General features: G+C 42.2%; 1 protein-coding gene across 10 annotated transcripts in view; it reads right to left on the bottom strand.

The window, feature by feature from the left end:
- Positions 1-26,325, bottom strand: part of MAGI2 (membrane associated guanylate kinase, WW and PDZ domain containing 2) — a 1,116,388-nt gene extending 1,090,063 nt beyond the window's left edge. For 7 of the 10 annotated variants that reach the window (XM_050936773.1, XM_050936777.1, XM_050936776.1 and 4 more), the window contains exon 1: positions 25,672-26,323. In XM_050936773.1, coding sequence (XP_050792730.1) covers positions 25,672-25,972 — 301 coding nt within the window. In that variant the 5' untranslated portion in view covers positions 25,973-26,323. Of the gene's footprint in view, positions 1-25,671 lie in introns of all 10 variants that reach the window. The other 3 variants (XM_050936782.1, XM_050936783.1, XM_050936784.1) reach the window with 2 other exon arrangements.
- Between the last annotated feature and the right edge of the window lie 201 nt (positions 26,326-26,526).

Here is a 26,526-nt window from a genome sequence, read left to right as displayed (position 1 = left end):
CTGGTAATTCAAATATTGGCTATGAATTTGAACTAGATCAATGCAACTCTGAAGTCCATAATGTTATCTGTTTTGGTGCTTTTGTGGAAAGATGAATAAAAATAAAAAATAGTTATTACTGTTAGGAACCTGGTTACCCTCTTGTCCCCATGGCTGGATGACAGAAAGCATTTGACAGGGTGAAATAGATGTATTTCTTTGCAGTGGTTTAGGAATATGTATCCAGAGATCAATTTAACTCTGGTGTATGGTTTATTCAGAACCTTTTCCTCCCCAAAAGAGAAATGGATAAGGATGCCCTTTCTTCCCCACTACGCTTCACCCTGGACATTGTGTTACATAATAACTCAGAAATATATGGCATAAATATAGAGTGGGCAGCAAACAAAAGTGTTTTTCTTGCAGGTAACATTCTGCCATACATCAAAGCCAAATATCTCAGTGCTTTCAGTGCCTTTGCCCAGCACAGGAATTCAGCCTAACCTCTAGCTGAAAAATAAACACACTGAAGACAGAAGCCACAAAAAGACAATATCCACCTTCAGCAATCCAGGATCTCGGGTCTTGTAAATTGAGTTAACAGGGCTTCTGGTATCTTGAAAAACAACTGTACAAAGTGGGCTGAAATCTGTTCTCAGACACGTCTATAAATACAGAGCAATTCCATTTATGCCAGTGGATGTATTCTAAATTTACACTAGCTTAACTCAAAGCAGATTTTTGTCCCAAAGTTTGTATAAGACAAAAACCTATTTCAGTTTGTTCACCTCTTTTATTTGTTTGAACAGATGACCAATTCTCCTTCTAACCTCAACACACAGAACAGGGTTATTTGAAATGAATGTCCTGCCAAGATTCCTGTTCCTTTTCTGGAACCATCTCAATACTCCCAAAAAGAATAGTGTTTCAAATTCATCTCAAGGAGAGATAAAGGATAGAATTATATATGAGCTCCCTAATGACGGCAAAGAAAACAAGGGACTGGCACTTCCAAATTTTAAACAGCTCACCTAAAATATCCAATAAACAAAATATCAGATACCACATACTACTTGTATGTGTATAAGGGGGGAAAAATAGGTCTTCCAGCTTCATTATGGAAGTTGAGATCCTTCATATATAACTGAAAGATCAAAGCAGTAATTTAGACACTCATGTAGTACAAAAACACCTTAATTTGGAAACTCAGAAAAGAACAAATTGGTTATGAAAAAGTTCCTGCCCCATCCATGACACCACAGCAAGATGGGAACATAATTAAATTACTCACCTACATCAGCTCTTTCAGGTTCAGACTTGAAAGTGTTTGAGCAACTCAGTGAATAACAAAGATCAAGAGTAAATTCCTGGCACACTGAAGTCAATGGCAAAATTCCTGTTGACTTCAATGGGCAGAGGATTTCAACCCTGCTTTTTATAATTATCTTAATCTACACTGTTGCCTGTATACCACAATGCACTGGACAGAAACACACAGACAAGTATCAAGTATCAGAGGGGTAGCCGTGTTAGTCTGGATCTGTAAAAGCAGCAAAGAATCCTGTGGCACCTTATAGACTAACAGACGTTTTGGAGCATGAGCTTTCGTGGGTGAATACCCACTTCTTCAGATGCATGCATGCATCTGAAGAAGTGGGTATTCACCCACAAAAGCTCATGCTCCAAAACGTCTGTTAGTCTATAAGGTGCCACAGGATTCTTTGCTGCTTTTACAGACAAGTATTTTAATGAAGTGCAAAAACTCAGAAAGGCAGGCTGGTATAACAGAGAAACAGAGAGCCGAAACAGGTAAGTCACACCACAAAGGAAAACAGGAAGCAGAATTTGAAGTTAATGTAGAAGTGGAAGGTGGTCAGACACCTTCCAAAATGCCACTCGCCCCTCACCCCCTCGCCATCAGGAGAAAGTTCCAGTGCAAAGTCAGCACATGTTGTTTCACTATCATCATAATGACCAACAAAATTAATTCAAGCAGCCCTAACCACTGCTGTAAGGAAGAGAGTTAAATTTTCTAGGAGTGTCCTAGATCTAAATATCTGGTGACACATATTTTATAACCTCTTACAGAAAACCTTCAACATATACTGTACTTTGGACAAGAATAATATGTTCTAAGATACACTCCCTCTTCTCTACCAACAGCAAAGAGAGAAAGAGAGATTCTGAAAATTAACAATAGCAGCAAGAAACTACACAATGGTCCATAAGAGAAAAACTTACAATTACAATGTAGTTAAACTTAGCTTTCATCCAGACCACATCACGCAATCCATTGTTTACAGCCAAACTCTAAGATATAGCCGCATTTGCTCCAATCCCTCAGACAGAGACAAATACCTTCCGGGTCTCTATTAGGCATTCTTAAAACTACAATACCCACCTGATGAAGTAAAGAAACCGACTGACAAAGCCAGACGGGTATCCAGAAGTCACCTACTACAGGACCGGCCCAACAAGGAAAGTAACAGAACTCCACTAGCCGTCAGCTACAGCCCTCGACTAAAATCTCTCCAGCACATCATCAAGCAGGGCCATGAGAATTTTCAGGGGCCCCCATAAGAGTTCGGTGGCAGGTTCTTCAGTGCTGCCAAACATACCCGGATCGAGTGAAGGACCTGCTGCTGAAGACCTGGAGCTTCTTCCGCTACGGGTCTTCGGCGGCAATTCAGCGGCGAGGGCTCCTTCCGCTCCGGGTCTTCGGCAGCAATTCAGCGGTGAGGGCTCCTTCCACTCTGGGTCTTCAGTGGCAATTTGGCGCCAGGGGCTCCTTCCACTCCAGGTCTTTGGCAGCAGTTTGGTGGTGGGTCCTTCACTCGCTCTGGGACCCGCTGCCGAAGTGCCCCGAAGACCCGGAGTGGAAGGATCCCCAGCGCCGAAGACCCAGTCCCCCCTGAATTCTCTGGGAAGCCCTGTCACCAAGGATCTAAAACCTATCCTGAAGAATGATCCGTCACTCTCACAGGCCTTGGGACACAGGCCAGTCCTCATTTACAGACAGCCCCCCAACCTGAAGCAAATACTCACCAGCAACTACACACCACACAACTAAAACACTAACCCAGGAACCAATCCCTGTAACAAATCCCGTTGCCAACTCTGTCCTCATATCTATTCAAGGGACACCATCATAGGACCTAATCACCTCAGCCACACCATCAGGGGCTCGTTCACCTGCACATCTACCAATGTGATATATGCCATTATGTGCCAGCAACGCCTCTCTGCCATGTACATTGGCAAACCAGTCTCTGCACAAAAGAATAAATGGTCCAAAATCAGACATCAAGAATTTTAACATTCAAAAACCAGTAGGAGAGCACTTCAGTCTCCCTGGACACTCAATAACAGACTTAAAAGTGGCAATTCTTCAACTAAAAAACTTCAAAAACTGAAGAACTGGAATTAATTTGCAAACTGGACACCATCAAATTAGGCCTCAGTAAAGACTGGGAGTGGCTGGGTCACTACAAAAACTAATTTTCCCTCTGTTGACACTCACACCTTCTTGTCAACTGTTGGGAATAGGCCACTCCCACCTTGATTGAATTGGCCTCATTAGCACTGACCCTCTACTTGGTAAGGCAACTCCCATCTTTTCATGTGCTGTAATATATATACTGTATATGTGCTGTAATATATATACTCCCATCTTTTCATGTGCTGTAATATATATATACTGCTTACTGTATTTTTCACTCTATGCAGTTGATGAAGTGGGTTTTAGCCCACAAAAACTTATGCCCAAATAAATTTGTTAAGTCTCTAAGGTGCCAGAAGGTCAGCTCGTTTTTTTTTAATGTAGCTAAAGAAAAGAAAAGAAATACAAGACATAGAAAAGATCACAGCTTTGATTAGAATATTGTCACAAGACTGATCATACACAAAGACCAAGGAGACAACAATAACCTTGAGCTAAAACCACACTGTGGGCTATCTCTTAGGCCCTGTCTACACTGGCAAGTTTCTGCACAGTGAAGCAGCTTTCTGTGCTGTAACTCCCGAGGTGTACACACTGCCAAGCCACTTAGTGTATAGAAACTGCGCAGCTGTAGCACTTTAAAAAACACACCCCAGTGAGAGGCGTACAGCTTTCTGCGCCGAGGCTACAGCGCTGGTGCCAGCGTAGACACCATGGTGATTACGGCGCTGCGATCGGCCTCCGGGAGGTGTCCCACAATGCCTGTTCTTGTTTATAGAGCCTGATTCAGTATTACTGAAATTAATAAGAGTTTGGTCATTGATTTCAGTATTGAAGGATCAGACCCATACTCAGTTATTAACAACTACATCTCTCTATGTACTGACATGGCCCCCATCACTGTGGCATCTGAATGTATTGCATTCTTTAATGAATTTACTCTCACAACCCCCTTGTGGAAACTGTTATTTGTATAATGTGTTATATTTTATTAATGTTGCTGACAGGGAACTGAGTCAGAGAGATTAAGACCAGATTTTTAATGGTATTTTGGGCCTAAAGATGCAGAAAGGTGTCTACTGGGATTTGAGATTGGCAGTTTGGCACCCAGGTGCTTCAGAAGATCTCACTAGGCACCAATGAGTCAACGGTGTAACACAGTTGCAAAAAAAGCAAACATTATTCTGGAATGTATTAGCAGGAGTGTTGTAAGCAAGACATGAGTAGTAATTCTTCCGCTCTACTCCATGTTAATTAGGCCTCACCTGGAGTATTGTGTCCAGTTCTGGGCACCACATTTCAGGAATGATGTGGACAAATTGGAGAAAGTCCAAAGGAGAGTAACAAAAATTATCAAAGGTCTAGAAAACAACCTATGAGGAAAGATTGAAAAAATTGGGTTTGTTTAGTCTGGAGAAGAGAAGACTGAGGGGGGACACGATAACAGTTTTCAAGTACATTTTCAAGACTGTTACAAGGAGGAGAGAGGTAAATTGTTCTCGTTAACCTCTGAGGATAGGACAAGAATCAATGGTCTTAACCTGCAGCAAGGGCCGTTTAGGCTGGACATTAGGAAAAACTTCCTGTCAGAATACTTAAGCACGGGAATAACTTGCTTAATGACATTGTGGAAATCTCCATCATTGGAGATTTTTAAGAGCAGGTTAGACAAACACCAGTCAGGGATTCCCCATATTGGTGTTATTAAACTCAGGCTCAGGACCCCTCAGACGGTCCTGAGGTTACTACATGGGGGGTCACAAGCTGTCAGTCTCCATCCCAAACCTCGTTTTGCATCCAGCATTTATAGTGGTGTTTAATATATAAAAAAGTGTTTTTAATTTATAAGGAGGGTCACACTCCGAAGCTTGCTATGTGAAAGGGGTCACCAGTACAAAAGTTTGCTAGATAATACTTACTCCTGGCATGAGCACAGGAGATTAGACTAGATGAGCTTTTGAGACCCCTTCCAGCCCTACGAATCTTTGGGTGCCTAAATATCTTAAGAATCTGGCCCAAGTGACCTGCCCAAGGCCTTTGCAGAAATTAATTCAGTCCAGATCTCCTGGGTCCTAGTCTGGTGCCTCAACCAAAAGGCCATCCTTCCCTTCCTTTCTCAACTATCAGAAATCTACTAAATAACCGACAATCAGTGTTTTAAAACTACTGACAACTATTTGTGGACCTATCAGTGTAAAACAACTGTGCCAAACACCTATGTATATAACACTACTGCATCTAGTAGCTGGCTATACTGTTAAGAAAAACAATATTGCAATAGATACATCTTTGTTCTTATCTTTATATAACCAACCACACCCAAAACATATAGACCTGTGTATTTACATTAGCATTTACCTATAAATACCCCAGTTAAAAATAAGGTTTTAAAAAATAGAAAGTTAGAAATGAAAAAAAAAAACAGTTGCACACTGGACACACATTATTTCAAGGGAAAAGATCATAAGCAGTATATTAATAAGTGATTTGAAGGATGACAAGAAATATGGCATTTTAAAGTCCCTTTACAGTCAATGACATAATGGACTGTAACAGCTTCTGTTGGGTTAATAATCATCTGTTTTAAAGTATTTAAATATATTGTATTGCATTAAACACCTTTATACTACCAAATCACAAGAAATCCTCTCCTGAGAACTTAAACATTTTCTGTCCTTGTTAATCATGATTTGATATCTTCACTCCTTATGACACCTTATTAACATTAGACTGTAAGCTTGTACAAATACAGAACAGAAAGATGGTGCCTATTCCAAGGATCTCATAAATTCTCACAGGAGAGATTTATTTCACATTAAAATAAATCAATTAACCTGGGGGGGAAATGTTAAAACAACATCAAGACACAAATTCTACCCTTTCTTATATCTGGCACCATTCCATTGAGCTAAACAAGAAATTCAGAGTTGAGCTGAACACTCATTTTTCACTCACTGAAGTGACCTTTTCTCTGATAATCCACTAATGAGAGTACACCAACACAAATTAAAAACACCTTTTGGAAAGGTACTTTTTTGGATTCTCCACTGTGTGTTGGATGAGCCTGGGCTGTATTTTTCTAATTTGAGGCGCCTATGTGGAACTTAATGACTTAGGCTAGGATCTTCAAATGTCCCCAGATCTCTTTGAAATTCACTGAGATTGGGTGCCTAACTCCCTCAGTCTCCTTTGAAAATCCCAGTCTTAAGTGTTTGATGTATGGAGTTGTTACAAGATCAGGCTTTTGGACTTATGAGGAGAGGCTGAGGGAACTGGGATTGTTCAGTCTGCAGAAGAGAAGAATGAGGGGGGATTTGATAGCTGCTTTCAACTACCTGAAAGGGGGTTCCAAAGAGGATGGATCTAGACTGTTCTCAGTGGTACCAGATGACAGAACAAGGAGTAATGGTCTCAAATTGCGGTGATGGAGGTTTAGGTTGGATATTAGGAAAAGCTTTTTCACGAGGAGGGTGGTGAAGCACTGGAATGGGTTACCTAGGGAGGTGGTGAAATCTTCTTCCTTAGAGGTTTTTAAGGTCAGACTTGACAAAGCCCTGGCTGGGATGATTTAGTTGGGGTTGGTCCTGCTTTGAGCAGGGGGTTGGACTAGATGACCTCCTGAGGTCCCTTCCAACCCTGATATTCCAATCTATGATTCTATTACTGTAAGCTGCATGAGGTAGAAACTGTGTCTTTATATCAGTACAGTGCTGAGCACAATGTCAGCTGATTGTAATACATAATACTAGTCTGAATTACACTAATGTGAAGCCACTGGAATTCCAGTGGGATCAGGGGAGTTACACACCGATGTAACAGAGCAGAATTTTAGTCTGTTGTGCCACTGTACTGACACAGCATTGCTCTGTGTCACAGGGCAATTACAGCAGCAAATGATTTTAGCTAAGATATGAGATAGGTGAAAAGACAGATTTTCAGTCTTCTCTCACAAATTCCTGGCTTCTATCAGTTTAAATCAGAGCCCCAAAGTTACTGTAACTTATCTGCGGGTGTAGCCTTGCCAAAGCCCTTTACTTCTACAGAGTCACAAGAACAGGGAGGTACGTACATTCTCCTGCTGAAGCTTAGTACGTTTATTTCCTTTAAATGGCTAAGCCAGCTGTGCTTGAATATAGTGGAAGAAGCATGACAATAAAACAGCTTTAACAGGCTCACAGGATGTGTCGTCTGAAAAGAAGTAATGTTAGGCAAAGTATTGATATACTGTGCTAGTCCACTGTGATAGGTTGATAAATACTACATATCCCTTTAGGCAACTTGGTAAAATTATTCATTCCATGTTCCACTCTTAGTTCTATATTCCCCTTTCCTGCCTAAATCAGCTCCACTCTCCTTTCTAACTTACATTTGCTAGCCAAGGCAGCTCCTTGTGTTTATAATGAATTATTTAAGGGAATAGCTTAAAGCCTTTCCTTAAAGCCAAGTTCATCCAAATTTTTCTGCAACTTACAAAGACAGTATTAAGTCACAGTCATTGCTTGTGGATGGCTCAAGTAAGTATGAATGTTCAGTTATATTTAATCTTTATAACAAGCTTCAACTCTATGGGGTCTCAATGCTAACATGCTGATGCAAGAAATGCAAACAAGCGACAACTATCTGCTACGGAAACATAAAATAATTTGCACTCCATTGAGTACTTGAAAATACTTGTATGAAACTGCACCGAGTAGTTGATATTGGCACAACAAAACAAAGCAAGACTCAACGGGACACGTGAAATTATGTCTTTCCAACCAGTGAGGCATAAATAGGCATGGATGTGTAATTCATGGCTGATTTGCTTGATGTGTGTGACACAGAAATGCCATGTTGTTGCAGGTGCTTTGCAAGCAAATACAAGGCCTAGTCAACTGTTCAAAAAGCCAAACTTATGGTGTTTCAAAGGAACATCAGTCAAAAGAAGATTGCACGCCACCACAACTAAAGAATAAAACTATCCAGGTATGGCTACCCCTAGGAATGGAGCACTCATAAGCAACAGCAAAACGCCAACCCGCCACTACACAGCTACTATTAAAAAGGCTGCCCATAGAACCAGGAGTATCCTTCAGAAGGCTTATGGAGCATTTCTGGTGATGACAGGCACTTGCAACTAGGCACTTGCAATTTTGCCTGGGAACACCACTGGGCTAATGTATTTTAACAAATTACTTTGCATGAGCCTGATCCTGAAAGGTACAGAACACCGGCCAGGTATATTTCTTCAGTGGAAGTTTAGGGTGCATAGCACCTCTCAAGACCAAGCCAAATATTTGGAGCTGGGATTAGCAGCAGAGATGATGAGTGAGGCGGTGAAACAGAGTTTATGTGACCAAGAGAAGCCAAGGTGGGAAGTTACTTTGGAAGAAGATTACTAAAAATTGACTATTCAGTTTTAGAGTAATAGGGATATTTGGTAATTACACAGAGCCCCAAAACCACACTTAGTGCTTTACAAGCAGATAAAAAGAAAGAAAGAGACCCGGTCCCAAAGAGCTTTCAAGCTACATTTTAGACAAGATGCAACATGTGAGAGCAAAGAGCTCTTTAAAGCATCTAGGAAGAAAAAGATGAGAGGCAAATTTGGCATGTGTAAAATAATCTATCATCCTCTATAGATTTTTTTAGAAGGTTACTGTAAATTCACCAGACCTACATGTAAGAGGGAAACATGGTAACAGGAAAATAAAAAATAAGAAACAATTCTTGGATTGAAGGCTTGAGTGAATTTTTTTTTAACTTTGTTTTGCAGTCTCTCAGCAAATGCCTTGTGTAAATCATGGTCTGCAAGTCCACACTCCCTGCCCCTGGGCTGAATGCAGGAGACAGCATTCTCTGTAGCTGGGCGCCCACAAAATCTCTTGGGCTATGTAACCACAGAGGCTGTTCCTGTGTTTGAGTAGACATCACCTCTTAGCAGTGATCACACAGCATTGATTTAAGGCAAAACATGAGTAAACATGGGCATAAATTTTTGACTCACAGCTATGCCATGCACATTTGGTGATCCATCATATCCTAGAAGTTAAACAGAATGAGATGGGGTCACCTCTTGGTGGGAACATCTCCAAGCAGCAGGTCAGAGCAGGAAGGAGCTGGTGTTGGTGATTGAGTAGGTGCACTCATCCCTCTGAATCACTGTGGTAGGGGGCACTGTACTGCTTTCAGAGGAGATACAAAGCTATGATACTACTATCGTCTTCACAGGAGTAGAGAGTGGTAGCTTTGGTGCCCTAGCCATGTTCCATCTCAGGTAACTACTTCCTGCCTAGCTAAATTCCCCTGTAATATTGAGTAAACAAAGTATTATACATTTCCTGTACTAAACTATCATGTAGTAGATCCCTGTGCATTTCTGCCAATGAATGAGAGCCCCACTGAAGTCAACGAGGCTGTGTGCAGGCACAATGGTGCACCCAGGCACAATCAACTTCAGGAGCAGGACCTAAGTTTGTTAACTATGTAACATGTTCTGGGTTAAAGGGCACTATGGAAATGTAAAGTTTCCATTATCATTTGCTTGTCAAATGAAGATCTGGTCCACTGTAGTTTGCATCATACATTACACAGAATTGTGCCTGTTTTGTTTAAACCACATAGCAATGGTGCATGTTAACGACTGAGTGCATCTACAAAGGGGAGTTCATTGTTCTAGAAGAACGGAGGCTTTGAAAGAAGGAATATGCAAACAATTGACCTGCATTGTGATTGCAGAACCTCCACTGAATGTACACACAAATGTTATGCGATGCTTTCCCCATGAAACAGAAGACACACCCAGCCACTCTGAGGAACAACTATTTCTTAGGCAAATCCTTTCTCCACCCTTAGCTCTTTGCAGCTAGAGACCCTAAACAGAGGGGGAGAAGGATTTGATGGTCTTACACAAAGTGTCCACACACGGTGTGTTGAACACAGCTCTACTGGGGTTTCCACTCACCCAACCAGATATTCCCCATGTAGAGATAAGTACTGAGAAGCCCCCCCTTCTTCTGTCCCAGCCTCTCCAGGGGGCAGGAGACCCCTGCTGCTGCCCCTAGTGCTCCAGAGGAAGGGAGCTTCATTCCTGTTTGGGAGTGGGAAGAGGATTCCATGCCACTTTTCCTTTCTCTCTGAGGAGGAGGGCCTATTGCTGCTCCAAGTGTGAGTGTGTGGGGTCAGGATGGCAAGGATTGGCCACAAGGTCAGAGCCATGTCATGGTGTGCCTTAGGCTCAGGATTGCCTTAGTGCTTGTGGTGACAGATTGTAAAGATGATATTTCCAAAATAAACATTTTTTTTAAAGTTACAGTAAGGTGTGTCTCTCTCAGGTCACTTCAATGGGCTAGCAAAAGTTCAATACAAGCCTGTACAGTAGTGATGAATGAGTTTCACTTATTTTTCCACCAACACTAAAAACAAATATAAATTAAGAACATAAGAATGGCCATATTGCATCAGATCAATGATCCATCTAGCCCAGTATCCTGTCTTCTGATCGTGGCTGCTGCCAGATGCATCAAAGTGAGTGAACAGAACAGAGCAATTCCCAAGTGATCCATCCCTGGCCGTCCAGTCCCAGCTTCTGGCAGTTGGGAGGTTTAGGGACACCCGGAACATGGGGTTGCATCCTGACCATCTTGGCTAATAGCCATTGATGGGCCATCTTCCATGAAGGTATCTAATTCTTTTTTCAACCCAGTTATACTTTTGGCCTTCACAACATGCCCAGGCAATGAGTTTCACAGGTTGACTGTGTGTTGTGTGGAGAACTACTTCCTTATGTTTTTTTTTTTTAATCTTTTCCCTATTAATTTCATTGGTGACCCCTGGTTATTGTGTAATGTGAAGGGGAAAATAACACTCCCTTATTCACTTTCTGCATGCCATTTAGTCATCATATCATATCCGGCCTTAGTCATCTCTTTTCTAAACTGAATAGTCCCAATCTTCCTAATCTCTCCTTATTGGAAGCTGTTCCATATCCATTCATACTCATTTTTGTTGCCCTTCTCTGTACTTCCTCCAATTCTAGATAACTTATTTTTAGATTAAGCCTCTCATTTATGTTACTTGGGACTCCCACACTTAACTATTTACAATATATTTCTACAATGCAATTTATTTTGGGAGAACACATTCTTTAGCACATTTTAATCTGTACAAGTCACTGCATGGCGGCCCTGTTGTGTTACCAGGGCCGGCTCCAGGCCCCAGCACGCCAGGCATGTGCTTGGGGCGGCATGCCACGAGGGAGCTCTGCTGGTTGCCGGGAGGGCGGCAGGCAGCTCCGGTGGACCTCCCACAGGCGTGCCTGCGGAGGGTCCGCTGGTCCCGTGGCTCCGTTGCAGCATCCGCAGGCACGCCTACAGGAGGTCCACCAGAGCCGTGGGACCAGCGGACCCTCCGCAGCCAAGTCTGCGGGAGATCCACCGGAGCCGCGGGACCAGCAAGCGGCAGAGCACCCCCCGCGGCATGCCGCCATGCTTGGGGCGGCGAAATGGCTAGAGCCGGCCCTGTGCGTTACTGATAAAGCTTTTGGTTTACAAAAAAAGTAAATTGTACCTGGGATTAGTCATTGAAGGAAAGTGATTAATATTAAGCACCTATAAAAATCTTTTACTCTGGCAGTCAGCAGGATTCCTGGTGACCAATGCACAAGAGTCTTTTCTTTAGAGATTCAAGACCCAGTGCAACCTTTGGTATAAGTGTATGTTTACTTCAATGGAGAGGTGCCTACTTTGACCCTCCATCCTTAAAAGACAAAGAAACCGTCTGAAGATGAGAATAAATCCAAAATAGATTTAATGGAAAATACTGTCAAAAATACATTCTCATTACATTTATATAGGGGAAGCAGTGTGTTCTAGTGCATTGGGCACTGGACTGGGAGTCAGGAGACCTGGGTCTATTCTTGGCAGTGTCACTGATTCGGTGTGGCACTTTAGGCAAGTCACTTCACCTTGCCAGGCCTCTGTATCCCTCCCACCATTTATTTAGACTGTAATGACTTTGGGGCAGGGACTGTTTCTCATTGAGTGTCCGTACAATGCTAGCACAATGGGACCCAATCTCAGCTACGGTTTGTAGACGCCAGCATAATACACTAATAATATAGTGAATGCCCTCAAAGATGGCTTAATTTCTTTCCAAGACTGAAAAAAAACCCACTAAACAATTGTATTAGAGAAGCACGATTCTAATCCTAATGATAACTCTCTTTTAGAGAGTTCCTCTCATCCCAGAGAGTTTAACAGATTTAAGATGCTATACAAACTATACCCTTATCCATGGCCAAAATGCAGTCTTTTGTGGGGAAACACAGCAATTTATTAGCACCTCTTAGAAGCAATATATATCAGTTTATATTAGGGAGTGAAGACAAATACCGTATGAGTGAGACTCCAGAAAGAATGAGGGCAGGCAAAACATAATTTCTTGGATTGAAATTTATTGGAATTTGGCCATGACACCAAGGTTAACAAGCTATAAGAAGTATCATGGAATCTTCAGTTACATCATCTTGTGTATGTTTTTTAGAATATGGAAGCTGTTCAGATATCACTATAATGAGCACAATATAGATGCCTAGAGACACAGATGTAAAGACCGCTGTTTTCATATCTCATCTGCAACTCAGCTTTCCCAGTAGCACATTCCTTAGCACCCTAATGGCAATAACCATATATAGGCTTGGAAGGATTCGATTTTTATTGGCAAATGTTGGTAAATGTCAATTTCCCATAAACACACAAACCAACAAAAAATATTTCCATCAATAATTACCCGGTATCTAAATTTACAAACAGGTAAAGTAAGAAAAATGCTGCTTGAGAACTTATTAGGGTTTGATGTAAGAGTATTTACTTTGATGTTTTGACATGTGATGTTCACAATTTGTGTTTAAATTATTATAAAGCATTATCATTTTTCATCTCAATGCTCATTAAATTGTTATTGTCTTACCCCCCCCATTATTTCCCACAACTATGAAAATTTCAATTGATAAATATTGAAAAAATGTTTAAAAATAAACATTAATATTATCTATCAAAATTATTAAAAATATAAATGACATGCTGCCAATGCTACTCATATAAATTCAGAGGGAAGACTGCCACCCTCTACTCACCAACTTCACCAATTTCTGCAGCAACTAGTTGTTTGGAAGTCTTCGAATGACCAAGCTGAACCTACTTGGCCATGAGATCTCACTGAAGAACAGTAAAAGCTGGCACTCTTTGCTCACATACAGGATATACTCTCTTGCTTTGTATTTCCTCAGACTTTTACATTCATGCACATTAATGTTACTACCATTAAAAAACAGCTACAATGCCTCATAAAGTAAAGGCTGGTCAAAAAATTCCAGTATCTCCAGTAGATATTTAAAGAAAGCATTTCAAAAATCTTTGTGTTCAGTGGCTCTGAATTAACTACAATTATTTCAGTATCCGACGGTCACATGAATAACACAAAAATTCAATGTAATCACAAATCTAGCAAACCTTATTGAAAACTAATAAAAGAAAAATAATATCTGGATTTTCCTTTATTTTCCCAACACAGCTTCCAGGGCTGCTTTGCATTTTTCCCCTGAAATCTTTTATACTATTTTTACTGGAAGATGACCAAAACAGAGTGAGTATTGAAACAGCTCTTTATACTGGCTCATCAGAAATTCCTACAGTTCTTTTAAAAGTTGACAAGGGGGGGAAATGGCTTTTCACAAGTAAATGAAGCAGATAAATTACAGAGGAAAAATTGAACTGTTCAGGAAATGTGCAAACAATATAGGTTACAGAGAAGGGTCCTTCCAACAGGCTGCACTTATGTAACCCACACACCTTCTGGGTTCCGTCCCATCTAGTGGCATCGATACCACTTAAAGAGAGAGTGATAAAAAGAGTTTGCTCTACAGCCTCAACTAACAGGCAGTTGGCTTTTAGCTCATGCCGTAGAGGTTCATGTACTAAGATCCAGAGGCCCCAGGTTTGATGCTGCCCAACAACCAGGGTCTGTCAGTGTTACACTTACACTAGCAAGATTCATAGCTGCAATTCACTGCAGAGGGAGCTCAACCATGGGTAGCAATGGTGGAAACTCAGTGTAGCCAGGACTTAGGCATTGTTTCTTTTAGTTTCTAACCATACTGCCCAAATTCTGTCTACACTACAGCTTCTTCCAGTATATCTGCAACAGTAATAAGTATCGGTTTTAAAGCTTGTTAGTGTAGACCAGGCTAATGTGGTATAGAATATTCCCAGTTAAAAATGTTGCATTAAAAAATAAGGTTGTGGCTTAATCCTGATGTATTATTATTATTTGTGTTGCCTTAGCAGCTAGAGACCCCAAATAAGAGTCATTATGCTAACTGCTGTAATACAAAAGTAGTCCATGCCCCAAAGAGCTTTTAATTTTAGTGCATGATCAGAGACAACAGGTGGATACAACAAACATGGGTGGAGGGAGGAAGGAAAAAAATAACAGGGAAACAATCATGGTTAACATAACAGAATGCTTAATAGTCATAGCACACCAATTATCTAGCCGTTGACCACTGTCGGGTAGGTGTCAAGGCAGAGGTGAGTTTTAAGGCAGGATCCGAAGAAGGATAATGTTGTAGCTTTGCAGGGAATTACCTGGATTATTACACTCAGCCTAACCAAAATCCCCTAACAATTTAAGTGGATAATGTGTTCTCCACTTCCTGTCCTATTCTGTTGTGTAGTACTTCTGTAAGCTGTTAAACAGCTGCTGCGGATTTCAGTCCAGAAAGAGTGCACTTATCTGATGTGCCGGTATAGATTTTATTTTAATTTGTTAAAGTTTGTAACATACTTCCGCTGAGACAAAATATACTGCTAGATAGTCTTATAAAAAATACAATGACACAAGATAAACTACAAAGGGCCTGATTCTCTTTCTCACTAAGGAGTCATTCTGGCAGTGTAAAGGGGCCTTAAAGTGGGTGTGATTTACATTTGCAATGACCAAGGCCTGGTCTACAGTAGAAAATTAGGTCAGCTTTACTATGTCTCTCAGGGGAGTGAAAAATCCACACCCCTGAGCAGCATAATTAAGCCGACCTAACCCCCAGTGTAAACTGCTAGGTCGATAAAAGAATTCTTCCATTGATTTAGCTACCACTTCTCGAGAAGGTGGATTTCCCATGCTGATTGGAGAACCCCTCCCATCAGGAACAGTAGTGTCTACACTGAAGCCAAGCAGCAGCGCAGCTGCAGAGATGCAGATGTAGCATTTCAAGCGTAGACAAGCTCTCAGTGTGAATAAGAAGCAGGCCCTAGTATCTATCAGGGCCGTAACCAGGACGGGGTGAACAGGACAGCTGCCCAGGGCTCATAACTACATGGGATGAAAAAATTGGGCACAGTGGAGATCGGTGGAACCAGCCCTGTGCAGAGATTGCAGGGCAGCATCCAAAGGCATTGCCTCCCCCTGAACTGTATACCAGTCCTGGCACTCCAGAGCCTGCAAGAGTTCAATGCATAACTTATTCAGCAAATGGAGACACAGTTTTCTCTTTGTGGGATAGAGACAGGCAGATCATAATTTCCTCCCATTTATTCAACAGATATCTTGTCCTAATGTTTGCATTCTGGGTTGCCCAAAATTCAAAAATCAAGATGTGTTATTCAATAAGGAATGGTCAGATAAATCATACCACATTGTCTCTGTTCTGGGATTGGATGAACGTACGACCACTTCACATATACACACGTGTGTGTCTAACTTCAATATTCTCTATCCACAACCATTTTTAGTAAGCCCTATGCTCCCCAAAACAGAAGTCAGATTCTGGCTATGGGACCAGGCCTGTGCTGTGGAGTTCAGGGAGGAAGTGCCACCTCCACTCCTGACTCAACTCAGCAGGCCATCCAGCCTGTCTGGGCTGGGGGGAGGCGCAACCAAAAAATCGGAGGAGCATGTGACCCCACATACTTCCCCCCCCCCCATCCTGCATCGCCTCTGGTAGGTGGTACAAATATATCTACTTGCCCCAGGCGCCAAAGTGCATAGTTATGGCTCAGGTATCTATAACAGCATACCTGATCCTCAGCTGGCATATATGGTCATAGTTCCATTGAATTCAACAGACCCATGCCAACCAACACCAGCTAATGAACTAGCTCCGTGAGTGTATCTATAACAAGTTTCAGAAAAAAACTTTCATATAATTCAATACCACAGTGCTAAGCTAAGTACAGCGTGCCTCTTCAGCTGTCAATCTGACCGTAAAAAGGGAGCTCAGCTTCTATACTGCAGAAACGACATGTGATGAAAAGGATTTTTCCTTTGGTCCCATGTCTTCTTTTGTAGACAGAAGCTAGATGTGCTTTATGAAGTTTGGCCCAGGAGTGAATATGTCTTATTTGATACAAGGAAATATGCAGATTAATTCATTTAAGAAATCCATTTTCTAACTGATTGACAGAAATACAAAGAAAATGTTTCCTAAAACTTCCCCACATTTCCCAAAGCTGCAGGGATTTTCTTTTTGTAGAAAATGCAGAAAAGCATATAATTTAGTGATTAATATTCTGCAGTTTAGTTCAATCAATTCAATTAGGTGCTCAGATATAAATGAGTGTGATATAAATACCTGGATAGATTAAAGGCAATTGGCACCGTTTTTCTATATATTAGATACATTGGGCCTGAATTTCCACTCTGTAACAACAGTTTTATACCAGTTTGACTCTATTGAATTTAACAAAATTACACAGGCTTTTGCTGGTATAACAAAGTGGATAATCTGGCCCATTATAGCCAGTTGTAATTTTTCCAGTTGTCCTATTAATCTACTATGGTTGCTAGTGACAACTGCAAAATCAACTTATAGTTTTTCTCTTTTGTCCTCAAGCTGCTCTAGTTCTCTATTTCTGAGCTTTATTAAAAAGAGTGACTAGTCAGGACTATATGCTGAGCCAAAGAGATATCAATTTAAAAATTCTTCCCTGGATCACTGACAGTCAGTTGGGGGAAAACCCTATCTCTGCATTATGACTTCAGTGCATATTTCCTCTGAGTCCAGTTTTTACAGAACAGAGTCTGTGATATTGGACAAATTACCTTGACCCCATAAGAACAAAATTCTCATTAGGCAGTTGGAACTGATGGGGAGGGAGTAATAATCTTCAGGAGTGGTGAATGTGACCAGCACAATTTAAATCCCACTGAATCCCTAATTTTGAGCACTTAAGAGAGACCTAACAAGTGCATAGTCCTCATGCTGGCCCTCTGCACAGAGATGGAATCTTCCCGAGTCTTATAGCCCAAGAGCCTGCTTGGATCTGAGCATTCCTGAGATATGAGCCTGTACCAATGCAGATGCGCCACTGTAGTGCACCAAGATGATGGGAGAGAGCTCTCCCATTGGCTTAGTTAATCCACCTCCCCAAGAAGCAGTAGCTATGTCAGTGGAGGAAGCTCTCCCACCAACCTAGCACTGTCTACATGGGGGATTAGGTCAGTATAAATATGTCAGTATAACTGTCAGTTCCCAGTTCTGCCACAGACTTCCTGTGTGACCTTGGGCAAGTCACTTAAGGCCAGAATTTTAAATATATTTAGGCACCTTAAGATGTAGATTGATGCCTAGTGGTATTTTCAAAATTGCCCAGGTCCCTAACTGCCACTGAAATCAATGAAAATCGCACGATGCACCGATCTGCATCTTGAGGCATCTAAATACCTTTAAAATCTGGCCTTTAGCCGCTCTGTGCCTCAGTCCCCAATTGTAAAATGGGGATAACAGCACTTCCCCACCCCACAGAGATGTTTTGAGCATAACAAAGACTCTGAGATGTTCAGATACTATTGTTATGAGCATCACATAAGTACCTGAGATAGACAGAACACATCAAAACCTTTCTAGAGACTCTCCTGGATTGGAGCCCATAAACAAAGCTACGTTTTGAGAAGGCTTTCCAGCAGCAATATAAAATTTCTACTCTCTGGACACACAGTAAACATCTCCCAAACATTGTTCTCGGTCTCTTGCAAATAGACTCCACAATCAAATGTCCCACCCTATTCTTAAAGAGATGGCTTCCATTAATGAAAAGGATGCACCAATTATTAATACAACAACCAAATTCACTTCTAAACACAATGCTGTGAAAGACAAAATAATTTAAACAATAATAATTTAGTTGGAGTCTTCAAACTAAGCTGAAGGTCCTACAGGCACACATATATGTGAGAAACGATCTCCATATAGAGTCTGATTCTCTTCTCACTTACACTAGTTTTACACCAATATAACTCAAATAAAATCTATCACATTACTCCTCTCGCCCTGGTTTACAAAAGTGAGAGGTCCATATAGCTAAACAAAATTTTTTGCCAGGTCTGCAGCATTATCCTGAGTGAAGTACCTCGGGAAACAAAGATTAAGTTCTGCAATTATTCTCCAGTAGTAACTTGTGGCGAGAAGTGGGATGAGCGCGAGAGTCCTCCCGCCCACTCCCCGAACAGTAAGTACAGAGAGGAGAAACATTCAATCCCCAGATCAATGCTCTGAGGTCACCTTCAATAAAACAGAGTTCCCTCCTTACTAAAGTGACACCCACCCCTCATTTCTCATCAGTTCATACCAATATGATAAAGGAAAGAACAAGAACCTCATTTGTTTGCTTCTCCCACAACCACCTGTATGATTTCTTCCACACTACACCCTATATCCCTTCTGGACCAGAAAGCCACTACCCTCTCCTCTTTTAAATCCCTCCTAAAACTGTGCTTTTTCCAGGATGCATACAAGAAACTAGCTAAGTAAGATACTTTTTCATCTCAAGGAGCTCCACATCTCTACAGCGTGGAAGTTGGAGGCTCAAGGACACTGAAATTGAAGCTGGAATTGGTGCCTCTTTTGACAGCTAATGAAATAACAGAGGTAGAAGTTCTAGGTATCTGAAATAATTCAGGCCCAGTTCTGCTCTCACACCAGCATAATTTAATTTAACATCAATAGCATTAGCAGTTATCTGAACTTAACTGAGTGGAATACAGCAAACAACAAAAAAAATAGCAGTTCCAGTCTCAGCTGTTTCATTTTTCTGTGGAATTATCCACTACCATGAAAGTCATAGCCCCTTCGTTCATGGAACTCCTAAAGACCACAGAACAGCAGAGACACAGGACTGCACTCATCAAATCTATCTCCAATACATGCAATTATGCCGCTCGCAGGGCTGGAAGCATTTTGTCGGCAAAATACCGATAGAGAGCATCTGAGGAGGAGATGACTGTCAAAATATCCCCCCTTCTGAATCAGAAGTCAGACACCTGAACTTCTATGGACATTGAAATGAGTTTAACAAGTGCAAGAGTGATAGAGGACTACTCTTGGATTTCATTCCTGGAATTTGCCTAACTAAAAAAACATTATATTTTTAAGAGTAGACCAGACTAATAGGTATAACTATCACATTCCAAAGTGTTATGGATCTTTATTCTAAAGTAGAAAAAACAGTATGTTAATGTACTATATTTTTCAAAGGATAGATATGCATTATTGTACTCAAGTAGAACATGCTATTCAAACACCACATAGTAATTTTTATTACTAATGTATGTTTATTTCACCTGTGGTTTTTATTACTAATGTAATCTTTATTACACCTGTGATTTTCCAGTAAAAAAAAAAATTAATTAGCTGGCCCAATAAAAATGATCTTTATGTGTGGAAGGAAATCTTATTTCAGTTTTTACATTAAAAAAGGCAATATACAGGGAGAAATAATATGAAGCAAGGTCAATATGTATTTACACAGTATTTTCATGAACTTAGAAACATTTTTATTCAAGCATTTAAGTAACCAAAGAAGTTCCAGTAAAAATCCCTATATTATATTCATCAAGAAGAAAAATGGGCAGGGAGAAACTTACATGAGGAAAATATTAACTCCTTTTAAACTAACTTTTAACATGCATCAAAAGTGTAAAATGTCCATTTAAAATAAATGTGAAAAAGATTTCCAAAGCAGAAGTTTGAAATACAACAAAGTTTGTACATCCTGAACAGTTTTAACAAACATTTAAAAAAAAAAACATCACCCTATAACACTCTAAGCTATTCTTAGTAACTAAAGCCCCAATTCAGCAAACCATTTAAGAATGTACCTAAGTCCATCTCTCTTCAGCAAAGCATTTTAACACAAGCTTAACTTTAAGCAGACAGTTGTCTCCTTCCTCAGTGTAGTCTCACTGACTACAATTGGATTTAAGCCTATGCTTAAAGTTAAGCATGCACTTAAGTGCTTCACTGAACTGAGGAGCTACGGCAGTTGCATATTAAAGTTTAGATATCAATTTGATAGTTTAAAAGACAGATAAAAATAGGAATCCAACTGTTATTGAGTTAATCATTTTGTTTACTATAGTCACTTAATCAGTTAGTTGTTATTACAAAGTACTGGAAATGTTCTGCTGGTCACATCAGTTGATTGCCTTAATATTCCAGTGCTGCTTTACCCCAATAAGAAATGTGGTCAGATGCAACAATTATAAGGCAAAATCTGCTCTGTTCTCCCTGAGTTCAGAAATTCCTGGTTTCAGATCATCCAATGTGGTTCTGCTATGTGGAGGGTTGGGAAACTAGGATTCCCAGCCGATGACAGAGTTGTGTGAGGATTTCCTGCAGCCCAGCACACAGCAGCTTTCTGACTAAAGTCAAAAATATAATAGGATGGTGAGTAGGCGTGGGAACTAGGGCCGCAGGGGTGTGCTGCAGCACCACCGGTCCATACCTGAGGCTCTGCTCCTGGCCCTGCACATCTGCTCCCGGCCCTGCACCCACGGCTCTGCTCCAGGCCTGGCTGCTCTGCTCCTGACCTCGCGCCCAGGGTCCTGACTGCCAGCCCCATGCTCACCCCCAGTTGTGGCCCCACCCTCGGTTCCCTTACCTCTGTCCATGTCACCCCCTTCCCGAAGCCACGGCCCCGCTCCCAGCCCCAGCTTGGGGGTAGAGAGGTGCGGACAGAAGGAAGTGAGGGCATGAGGTAAAAAGTTTGGGGACCACTGCTTCACAATGTCGTTAGCTGGCTTTCAACATCCCCATTATAAAAAGTATTCCAGCGCCATTGGGGTGGTGGCACTTTATGTAGGAAGGGAAGAGACCTGTCCATCCCATTGTTGGGGCCTAGTGCAGGCACAAGGTTTACTGTGGAACTGGAGGCTGTAGTAATGGGCACAGAGTGATGTTGGGTTGGGGGGACACCATTCGTTCTCTCTTATGGATCTCCTCAGTGCACAACCTGGCTACTCATCCTACTGGGGGTGGGGGAAGGTCTCTTCATAATAATTTTTTATTGTTAATAAAGGAACTTAAAAAATATTATACACGTATTTTTAAAAAGAAAAATAGAGAGCATCAATGTGCTTAAGAATAATACAAGAGCTTATCCAAAATATTTCACATGTAAAAGCTGCCAAGTTTGAAATTAATGGCAGTATTTCCTCCTCATTTGCGGACTCACTAGAATTCTTTTAGGCATCAAAATGACTCTGGAATAGAAGTTCATAGTGCATTACAATTACAATTTGACCTGATTAACAATTCCATAGCTTTTCAACATTCCTACACTGATATAATAATGTCTCAAAAATCTATCACACACTAGAGGTGAAATCATATCTCTACTTATGCCAATGGGAGTTTTGTTATTGACTTTAATTGAGCCAGGATTTCACCCCATATGTTTTTAACAGAATCATCATGGTTCTACCAACAAGGTCATAATGGAGAAGTTGAACAATAAATAGTAAATAGTCTCCAGCAAATACTTACTCTGTGGATTATTATTAATATGACATAAACCATAATGGTTGCTATCACACTGAAATTCTTACATGTTTATTTTCACTGTACAAAGCTGTGCAGTAATGCTGTCCATTAAAATCCTTATGGATTGTGGACCACACCTCCATGTTCAACATAAGGTCATGTCCCATGACTGCTAACTATTTTTCCATGAGGTTTGCCCCACCCGATGATATGAAGCAACTCTGCATTAAGAGGATCTGCTTTTCTATGTGAAAGACTTGGGGGCTAATGCTTTGGACTTTAAAAAAATATTTAGCCTCCTAATGGGATAAAAGCTTGAAATATTTTATCATTGCAAAACCGCATGTTCAAGTAATCAAGCACAAAATAAATAATCACAAATCAGTAAAGCAGTTTTGCCCTTCTGAAATTCCAAAACAGTTAAACTAATGCCTGTAAAACTGGCATTAAAAAATTAGTCATACATAAATTTCCTCCAACAGTGAATTTTGATTGCTGAGTTATAAAAACTTTCAAACAAACAAGACCCATTAATATCACATTATAAATAGCAATGTTCTACCTGCACATTTCTCATTGTGATTTCACTCTAAGACAGCACTTACTCTGAAAGAGAAGCCAGAGTCACATGGTCCATTCAAGGTCATGCTATTTTAATTAAATGGGTGCACTGAAAAAATTACAGAGCTATCATAAATAAATTATGCAGAAATGATTACAATAGTCTCACTAACCTTGTTCCAGCACACTAAAGTTGTTTTATAATTAAAAAGAGAATAAAGTTACAAAAATATATAAATAATTTTATTGCCCGTCTTTCTTACTCACACTATTGAAAAACACTCTTGGGAAAAGTAATTTGGGGGAAGAAAATTTAATATATAATGTCTGTGTTCTTCAACCAAAGAGTACTGAGACTAGATACTAGATACACTGTGCAAGGATCCAGTTGGCAAAATATAAACAGAAATGGCCTTTTTAATAAAGAAGCTGTGTCCTGTAAGCCACTTTCTTTGCAGGAGTCCCCAGGTAAAGGGTATAGACTAGCATAAAACTGAGAATTACCTTGGAGAGGTAATTCCAGCTGGCAAGTTCATTTCTGTCTAAGGACCTGGGCAGATGGTTAGAACTTCAAAGCATATAGCTAGGTTGTCTGGCCAGGTGTGCTGAGGAGCCTGTCCAAAACTGTAGTATATGACTGGACTGTAGTGAAAGTCCTAATAAACGTAATGTATATGGAACCTCAAGCCTTCTGCATCTCATTCAAGGAACTGCAAGTAATAGACGGGAGTCCTGACTCATGTCACTGACCTGTGTACTGAGGGATGTCTTTATAAATGGCACTCACTGTAATGAATCTCTAACCATTTCTACTTTAAAAAAAAGTTTGAAAAATGGTGAGGAAGTGGAACACAGACACTGTTTCATGTACTATAATGATGTATTAACTGAAACAACCAAAAAACTAAAATTAATTGAGAAAACTACTTTAAGTTTTTCTGTAAAGGAAAAAGAGCTATTAACTGAAATCAGACAAAGATATCTTTACCTATCCCTCTGCCTTTTGGACATTTAAACTCAATGGAAAGTGCTTCTCCCTTTCTGAAATCACAACAAACCAGTCAAGGCAAGACTAATTCATGTTACATTTATTCAAAGGCTAAAACTCCATAGCAGGTTTCCTAGCACTCAGAGCCCAAAGCTGCCCCAGTATAAAGAGGTAGAATTGATTCAACTCTTTCCCCTTTCTCATCTTATTCCATCAACTGTTATTTCCCCTGCCTTTTCTGTCCTTCAGGATACGACTTACAATACTCTGCTGTACTCTCCATTTACCCCTGTGCCAGCTTAATGTACCAATGTACAAATCCCAGGTTATGGCAGTTGTTTGGAGATTTGACTTTACTGTAAGCAACTGAATACACAGTTACTTGTAGAGCCTGACTCAAAGTCAAAGGGAGTCTTTCCACTGATTTCAGGGAACTTTGGTTCAGGCTAACAATGTTTTTCAAGCATTTGAAAATCTCATAGAAGTCACTGTGAAAAACAGGCCACCCACTAAAATGATGAAATTCAACTGCAAAATTATATGAAGGAAGTGTCTGGGGCAACTGATGGAGCTGTCCATTATGCCTCCCAATCTGTACCAAGGTTGCTCTTTTTGGACACAGAATACTGACATTGAACTTATTTCCACTGCAGTATTAATGTGGATTCCTACGGTTGATCCTGAAATGCCTTAGTTTAAACACACACACACACCCCCCATCATCATCATCATCATCATCATCAAGGCACCACTTATGAACTTGGTTCTCACTGGAGCTTACAGCCGCTGTACTCCACAAACCCTTCTCTGAGTCGCAGAAACCTTTGTTCCAAACCTTCTGCTAACCATTCCCTACAAGACAATTTAGTTTAAAGAAAAAAAAAAGGTTACACAGAAAATCCAACATCTTTAATCCTATTCACTTTCCTGGAATATTGTTAAGTCACCACTCCAGCACTTTTCTATACAAAAGGAGAAGCAGAGGATCGGTTAAAGTTTATGGTTCTGTTCTCGAAAGTCTCTCCTGTCTCTGCAGCAAGCAAGCACCCTTTCCCCTCCGGTGTTAGGATATGAAATCCCCATTCCCCAGGCTCGTTTTCATCAGGGATAAACTGAATGACTTTTCCTATAACGAGACTTGAGAGAAGCTAAACGAAAACCTCCCTGCGGTGCCAGGGACCTGACAAGCAGCAGCAAGTCACTGCCTCCAGGGGAACACGCCCAGTGACAAGCAGAGCTGGGGTACCCTGCTCCCACACCCAGCCTCCAGGCCACTTTTTCTATATATTAAAGAACCACGCGAGGAACAACCAAAAGCCACGAGAGAGAGAGAGCCCCATGGCTCCCTTCTGGCTGCGCAGCACGGGCTGGTGCCCTGCATGCCCACAGTGGGTTAGTCGCGGCTGATGCTCCCAGCCGCGATCGTTCCTCCCTCGGCGCCTGTCACAATGTTTGGTTCCTCTCCTCCCTCTCAGTGGCGCGGCTCCGTGTGTGTGTGTCAGGCGCTGCTGGCCTCACACGGTATCCTGAGCTCCCCACCGCCGGCCCAGGCTCTGTCTGCAGCACCCCAGTGGGTGCCTGTGCGCCCCGGCCCGGGGCCTCGCAAACTTTCGCCGCCTCCTGCCCCCCAGCAAACGCGACAGGCTGTCACTGACGCACATTTAATTCCTCCGTGCACACGCGGCGGAGCTGCCCCTCGCATCCTCCCCGGGGGCAGGTGCTGGACCCTGCCCGGGGGCGGGGGGAGAAGTCAAACTGTCAGAACAAAGTTCCCCGGGGCTGCAGGCTGTTTTCCGTCGCCCCATTGCACCCCATCTCCTCCCCTCTTCCCAGGCGCGCTCCCCTCTGCACCCCCTGCCCTCCTGCCCCGCTCCCCAGCGCAGCGGCAGCGAGCCCGCAGCCGGCCCTTACCTTGCTTGACACACTTGAGCCGGATGGGGTCCTTGCAGTGCTTGATCACGGCCAGCACATCCCTGATGGTGAGCCCGGCCACCGGGGTCTCGTTCACCTCCAGCAGCAGCTCCTCCGGCACCAACTTGCTGCCGCTCTCATAGGCCACCTTGCCGGGCTTCACCTCCCCCAGGTACGGGAACTGCCCGTTCTCGGCGCCCCCTTTCAGCTCAAAGCCCAGCTGCCCCTCCTGGTTCCTGCCTAGGACAATCTCGTGGACCCTGCTCGTCCAGTGGCTTTTCTTCTTCAAGCCCTTGGACATTGCAGTGGGGATGGGCTGGCGGAGTCTCCCTGGCGTGCTGGGTGCTGGGCTTGAGCCGGGCTCCTTTTTGGGGCGGGGGTTGGTGGGTCAGGGGGGCTGGGTCCGGGGCTGCTGCGGCTCCCGGCCGGCTGATTGGCACCGCAGGGGCCGTGGCCGCCGTGTGGCGAGGAGGATGGAGAGGTGGGGAGTGGTGGGTGCCTCTGCCCCTGACTGTCAGTCTGTCTGTCTGGGTGTTTTTAGCTGTTCTCCATGGCAGCTGCGGCAGCCGGGACCCTGTGAGTGTGTGTGTGTGTGTGTGTGTGTGCACTAGTTGTACAGTAACTGGCGGCGGGGAAGGAGGGAGGGGAGTGGGGAGGAGGCAGGGAGGGATGGAGACGGCCCGGGGAGCAGGAGGAGGGGCAGGGCTGTGTGTGCTGGAGGAGGAGGGGAGGGTGTCTGATCACGCTCGCCTCCAGCCTGACCCGGTAGTGAAGACCCAGAGAGAGGCTGGCTGGCACGGCAGGGAGAAGGCGGAGAGCAGCGGGCTGGGTGGGGAGGAAAGGGAGGCCCAGGGA

This window comes from Gopherus flavomarginatus, chromosome 1 (genome assembly GCF_025201925.1).
Source record: "Gopherus flavomarginatus isolate rGopFla2 chromosome 1, rGopFla2.mat.asm, whole genome shotgun sequence".
Classification (NCBI taxonomy): Eukaryota; Metazoa; Chordata; order Testudines; family Testudinidae; genus Gopherus; species Gopherus flavomarginatus.
The sequence above is the reverse complement of the archived record's forward strand: the minus strand, read 5'-3'. Positions and strand labels throughout refer to the sequence as shown.